Source organism: Alligator sinensis, unplaced genomic scaffold (genome assembly GCF_000455745.1).
Source record: "Alligator sinensis unplaced genomic scaffold, ASM45574v1 scaffold277_1, whole genome shotgun sequence".
NCBI classification, from domain to species: domain Eukaryota; kingdom Metazoa; phylum Chordata; order Crocodylia; family Alligatoridae; genus Alligator; species Alligator sinensis.
The window spans coordinates 473,422-480,198 of record NW_005841899.1 but is presented as its reverse complement, the minus strand read 5'-3'; the positions used below and the strand labels follow the sequence as shown (position 1 = coordinate 480,198).

At 35.8% G+C, this 6,777-nt stretch overlaps 1 protein-coding gene across 1 annotated transcript in view; it reads left to right on the top strand.

Moving 5' to 3' along the window:
- Window positions 1-6,777, top strand: part of ACTR3 (ARP3 actin related protein 3 homolog) — a 24,109-nt gene that overhangs the window by 524 nt on the left and 16,808 nt on the right. The window contains exons 2-4 of the mRNA XM_006018380.3: window positions 3,712-3,836; window positions 4,295-4,405; window positions 5,793-5,888. Coding sequence (XP_006018442.1) covers window positions 3,765-3,836; window positions 4,295-4,405; window positions 5,793-5,888 — 279 coding nt within the window. The 5' untranslated portion in view covers window positions 3,712-3,764. The remainder of the gene's footprint in view (window positions 1-3,711; window positions 3,837-4,294; window positions 4,406-5,792; window positions 5,889-6,777) is intronic.

Genomic DNA, 6,777 nt, shown 5'->3' with positions numbered 1-6,777 from the left:
AGTTCTTTGCTCTTTAACTTCTAGTGGATGGGTTCTGGTTTTGTCATTGGTCATTTGGGCAAACTCGTAAATTATAACCTCCCAAGAGAAAAAGCCAATTGGCACAACTGGGTTTTACTTGAATAAATGCAAGATGGAAAGAGAAAGGAATCAGTGGTTCCTAATCATTGTGGCTACAAGGTGAATGCTGATAGCCTGGGTGATAGTGAATTTTTAGAAACAAACTGCTTTATAAAGGTGCTTTGTGTAGAATAATAAGACTGATGCATTTAATATTTTGTACCTTTTATCCTGCTTTTATCAAATACTGGAAAATCTTTCTTTTTTGGTACTCTGGAACATTTTTTGCCTTTCCCTTTAGTTTTTAGGGTTTTCTTTATAACTTTTTCCCCACCCACCATTTTCAGTTTTCAGTTATCTTTTTCTCCTTTCATTCACTGATTTTAATGATTCCTTCACTGCATGTTTCACCAAAACCTGCTGTCTGCTAATACTCTTAAAATTTTAATTTTAAATATGTTTTAGAAATCACTATTTTACAGGGTATTGAGAATAGTGTAATAGAACAATCTGCAAGTATTTAAGGTCAGAACAACTTGGCATTGGTATTTTGAATTTAGAAAATTGTACTGAACAAATAATTTAACTGAATGACCCAATTGAAAAGATTTTGCTACTGACTTGTTACTCTTTTTGTAATAGTATTAGTTGGAATTTTTGCACAATTTGGGACCTGAAGCTCCTAAACTTAAAATATTAATACTTACATTTGTCCACTCCTGGATATTCAGATTGGTTTCTTAATGCATCTCTTCTCTTTTTAAGTAATCATAACATGATCATAATGGTTTACACTTTTGAAGACTTGGAATAGGAATAATTTGAGAGATTATAAGGACAGAACTCTATATGGGAAATAAACCTTTCATAAATGAACAAGTGTCATCATTCTTTTATTTCAGGTTGAGGAAGGATAAATTGAAATATCTTTGAATCATTTGATTCTTTTGTATATTAACCACAGTGAAAACTATTGATCTATGGAATACTATGGAAAGAGCTGCAATCTCAATATTACTGTTACTGAAGGGATCTAATCTGCAGCATTACCAGTTGATAAATTTAAATATTTTTTCATCTGTTCTTTAGGCCAGATTAAATAATTATTATAATACTTGCTAGATCCAGAGTCTTAATAGTATTGATTCACATGTAACACAAAAATTGCAATTATATAGCAGGAGTAGTTGGTTGTAGTTTACTTTAAAATCTGAAATAAGTGAAATTCTCTTTAAATGCTTCTGCATCTTTAGTTCTTTCTGTTCAACTTTATTTTAATAGATTTTATTTTTTTTTAACAATGGTTATTTTTTAATTTATTTGATTCCCTGAACATTTTTTTTTTACCAACAGGTTTTGAAAGCATTCCTTTCCTTTTCGTTCCGCTGTTTAATTTTTCTAATTTTCTTCCCTTAATTTTTCTGTGAAACTTCTCTGGGAACTACAAAGGCATATTCAACATTAAACAGGAAGATGCACCTAAAGGAACAGAGATAAAAAAAAAAAAAAAAAAAAGTTTGAAAAAGAAAGTAAATTAGAATATTGAGCCAGTTCCATTGGCCAGAAAAGCTGCTCCCCCCAGTTTAGAGTTCAGTGCTTCCTTTCCTTTCTTGTGTCCAATTTCTTTTTCAGCAGCTAGCAAAACTTGCTTCACTTGCTTTGCTTTCCTTTTATCTCTTTCTGCTTGATATTCGCTCAAAACATCAACAAATTTGTTTCCCTTGACGTTGAACATTGTAGCTGTTTAGTGTCCTTATCAAAATACCTGTGATGGAACAAATTATCTTCTCTTTGTCCTGACTTTACATTTAAAGCAAGGAAACCCATCAGGATTTGAGAAGAAAAGTCAGTATGGCACAAACACATTTTTTTCTTCTAAAAGCTTCTCTGCTCTTAAAACCAAAGCCAACCACTTTCCGATATTGCTGGAACAGTTTCCATCTTCAAATATCATGGTAACCTAGTTACTTGGTGTCCAGATTTATTTTCCAGTTTGTGTTGTCAGAATGTGCTGTATCTGTTCCTAAACTATCTCCTTTTTCCTTTTCTTACTTTCTGTATAACCCAAAACATAGCCTAAATTCAAATTCAGCAGTAAATTCCCAGACGTGATCCTTGTTTAGGTTATAAATAAATCATACTGATTCAAAGCCTCTGCAGTTCTGTAGCAAGTGGTGGTGTCTCACTCATAACTGCTGGAAAATGATAGTCCCTGGATAGCAAGACTTTTCCTATTCCAAAGCAGGGAAGAACTTCATAATCCTGCTCTTAATACTCAGCAAGACGCTTCATTTTACATATAACACAAGGTCAGCTTATGTTCTTGTTTGCTGCTTTTCTGTCTGCTGCTCTCACTTCTTCCCCCTTGATGAGCCAGATGTGTTGTCTTCTGTTTTCTCTGATCGTACCTGTTCTGCAGACTGTTGAGTCTTCATTCTCTTGTTGTTTCTTTCCTTTTTCTGGGGAGCCTTTATGAATCCTTTCGGACTTTATGATGCATAAATTCTCCATTTGTTAGCAAAATTAATTAGCCCCCTGTCATTGGACTAAATTTTTTCTTTCAGATGCTGCTTCAGCCTCCTCCAGAGGTCTGTCATTGATTCAGTTCAGGCTGATATTAGCACTTCAAGCTTTTTTTTTCTAGTGAAGTCCTCACAGCATCTAAGAGCTGACGTATTTTTTACTAAAGGACTGTGTTTAGCATTAAAGTCCTCTGAATTTTAGCACACTCATAATTAGGTTAACTGTACTAGCCAGCGACAAACGCAGAGGATAGAGCAGATCTGATCAGCAATCCATCTGTCTAGTATCCTGTTTCTGGCATTGGCCAGTAACAGAGGCTTCATGTGAAGTTTCATAAGAGCCTCACCCAGGACAATTAAGAAATACAGTGCTCCTGCAGAATTTCTCCCTGATATTTTTTTTCCCCAGTTATTTCTTGGAGCATGTTTGATTATTATCCTTTTCCAAAATAGTTGGTCTCAGTGATACAAATATCTGTTTTTTCTTATAATCATGCTAATCACTTAGCCGTAGTGAATTATTTTGCCAGAGTTCCTGTCCACTTTAATTTATTACAGTTTTAATGGTAGTGTGTCCATTTAATTTATTTTCTTTTTGCCTTTTAATTTTATTGAATTTCCCTCTTATTGTATTCAGAGGTTAAGTAGCATGATTTCCTATACTGTTCATCATTCTGAATACCTCACTTGCATCCTCTTTTATTCAGCTTCTCTCAAAACTGAGCAATCTTTCTACCTCTCCTTTTAGGAGCTGCTTCTTTTTCTAGTCCCTTTTTAAAACAAAACAAAACACAACACAACACAACACTTTCTATTTCTGGTAATCTCATTTTATGATGACCTACCCAGAACTAAACTCAGTGGCCCATTTGAATATGAAACCTCCATTTATATAATGGTATAATATTGTCAGTTAATGTTCTATAACATTTCTTTTTTTTCCTTCTTGTTTGCTGATATAATTTTTAATGATGGCTAGAGTAAGATTTAATTTCTAGGAGGGTAAATTTATTCTAAGGTGATAATATTTCCTTATTTTAATTCAAAGTATATTTTTTAACCATGGTGGATGTTTCAGGATTCATAACCATTGAAGCCATTCATTGTGTACCTGTGTTCTTTATTAAAGGTATTGCTATCAAGGAATCAGCAAAAGTTGTCGATCAAGCACAAAGGAGGGTTATGAAAGGTGTGGATGACCTAGACTTCTTTATTGGGGATGAAGCAATAGAAAAACCAACTTATGCAACAAAGGTATTAAAGGACATTTTTCCCATAAATTTAACACTCTTTAAAAATAATATATAACAAATGGCTTCTGATGTTGCTTAGCTGACTAAAAAATTCAATTTTTCCTTCTTTCCAAAACCCCTCTTACAAAACAGTAACTATGAGATTAATATTGTGCCAGTTTTGTTAATTTTTAAGTGGCTTAGTCTTAATTAGAAGAGGGATGCATGAATATACTGTGTTTCTTTTGTAATGACTCTGAAGAGTAAATATAATCTACTGTCTATTTTCCAAGGTAGATTAGAGTTCATAATCATTAAGTAATTTCAAATTTCCATTATAGTGGGGTAGGGAGAAGTGATATCATAATACTAATAAAATGTAGTGCGTCTCCATTGAATGTAGTTGTAGATAGGCATCTGATTTTTTTTTTTCCAATTTTTTCAAATATCTCAACTGTATATTGATGATGTGTTTAACAGTGGCCCATACGTCATGGTATAGTTGAAGACTGGGACTTGATGGAAAGGTTTATGGAGCAAGTTATCTTTAAATATCTAAGGGCAGAACCTGAAGATCATTATTTTCTTCTGGTGAGTAAATATTGTCTCCTGTTTATGACGTTGATGGGCTTGTAAGGAGGAGGGTGTATCCCTTTCCTTTATTTTTCCTGCCCCAAACTTTTTGTTGCAAGATTTCTCCATTGAAGTGAATAATAATGTGTTTTAGGTAAACATTTCTCCAGTGATACAACGGCTGTGTACTGTGTTAATGGTTCCTAGAAAGTGTCATTTCAGTCTCTAAGGTCTCTGTAAAAAGTTAGGAAATATTCAGTTTTATCTTTGGGCAAATTTGACAGAATTTGAAGTATGGACTGTGCCATCTTGAGGCCGCCTTAGTCCCTCAAAGCTTCTGGTTCTTGGAATTTGATAACTAAATTGTAATCTGTTTTAACCTGTTAATAGAGGTCCTGGATGGTTCTTACTGTATATTTAAAATAAAAGAATAAATAAATAAATATAGAAAATAACTTGAAAAAAATCTTCTATTTCTCAAAAAGAAAAAACACACATTCCTTATCTATAAGGGGATTGTTTCAGCATCATAGTTAAGCTTGTTCTTTAAATATGGAATTTGAATCTTTATACGCTTTGTCTTTATCTGCTGCTTATCCACTAAATAATCACGTGAGACGTTATTTCAAAATGTGGTGGGATTTCATAAAATGGTTGTAGGGCAGTCAGGGAATTGGAATATAATGTTTTCCAGTGATTTTATTTTTTTCAAATATTCCTCGCCCATATCCCATTACTCAGCATGCAACCCTTTAAAGAAATAGCTGTAGTTTGCATTAATAAACTGTTTATTTTAATTGCACATTGTATTGTTTCAATCCCTTTTAATTTAGCAAATTATTCAGATCATCACCTACAAACTTTTTCTTCCATGTATAGCCTTTGCAAAGAACATAGAAAACAAAATTCTGATGTCCTTAGAGAAATGACTAAGGAAAAGATGGGTTTTAATTTACAGTAAATTATTTTGAATAATAAAACTGCAATTTATGCTCCTATTAATAGATCATTCCAGTGGGTTCAATGTTACAGTGATCTAAGCACACTAGATAAGAGGGCACCATTTCTTAAACTGGGACTAGAAGAGAATTTCATTTTATTTCATGTTCCTGTATTGTCACGTAAATTGTTATCCCTGTGGTGCATTTGCATCCCCATTGTTGTCAGACTTGACAGCTTTTCTAAATTAAATGGTATGGCTTTTAAAGAGCATACTGTGAATTTCTGTACTCTGCACAGGGTTTTCCTGCCGACCCGTTCGTGTGACACAAATGGAATGTTGATTTTTTTTTTTTGGATATTTGAAAATACGAGCAAAGCATAAATATTTTATTTGAATTTACATTTTAAATTACTTTTGCATTTGGTTGGAATTTATTTTAAAAATCATTTTTCTGTCTTACAGACTGAACCTCCACTAAATACACCAGAAAACAGGGAATATACTGCTGAAATCATGTTTGAGTCCTTTAATGTTCCAGGGCTGTACATTGCTGTTCAGGTAAGAATATAGCTGACGAATGTGTGCATTATAATGTCACTGAATTTAAGAACTCTAAATCCAGTGAGAAATGTAAATCTAGAGTTAGGAAAAAAAATTGTCATTTGCATCCTGATCAGAGACTTTACCTGTAGATGACTGGTTAAGATCCAGTATAGAAGTCAAATACTTGTCCTCATTTGGCTGTTAGCTAGACAGGACTATCTAATTTCTGGGCAGCTGGGGGCTGTGCACCATATGGGTGCAGCCTCTTCCCCCTCCCCACCACAAACATTTCTGCACAATTTGGCTCCCCTACCCACTGCCAGACACGTGCCCTAAGGAGGCAGCCTACTTCATCTCCCCCACTGCCCCTCCCCAAACTGCAGAGCAGCTCATGCCACACATGCAACAACGAGGGCGATGGGCAGCCTGCAGCAGGGAGGGTGTTGGGAAGCCACAACACAGCTATGGAGGGGAGCCAGACTGCCTAGCGCCCTCCCTGCCTCACACATGGCACGGGTACCTCCATAACACGCAGTCACCAACCTCCACGTAGCCCAGACAGATGGGGTTGTGCAGCTGGGAGAAGTTACTAGACAGCCTGGCCTCCCCCCTGCCCTCGATCCCTCCGTGTGCACAGCTCTGCACCCCTCCTCACCCAGTTGTGTGCACCACCCCCTGTGCAGGCAGACTCCCTTTTTTACCAGGCACACAGCAGTCTAGCCTCCTTCTGGCTGCTATGGCAGAAGCAAATGGGGAGGGAGGTGGCGATCTCACAGATTGCAGGTTAACCCTTTGGGGGCCACCTGTGGCCTGTGGTCACCAGTTGGACAGCCCTGAGATAGACCATAAAATAAACATGTAGTTTCAATTCTGTTCTTTCACAACCCCCCCCCCCCCCCGAAAA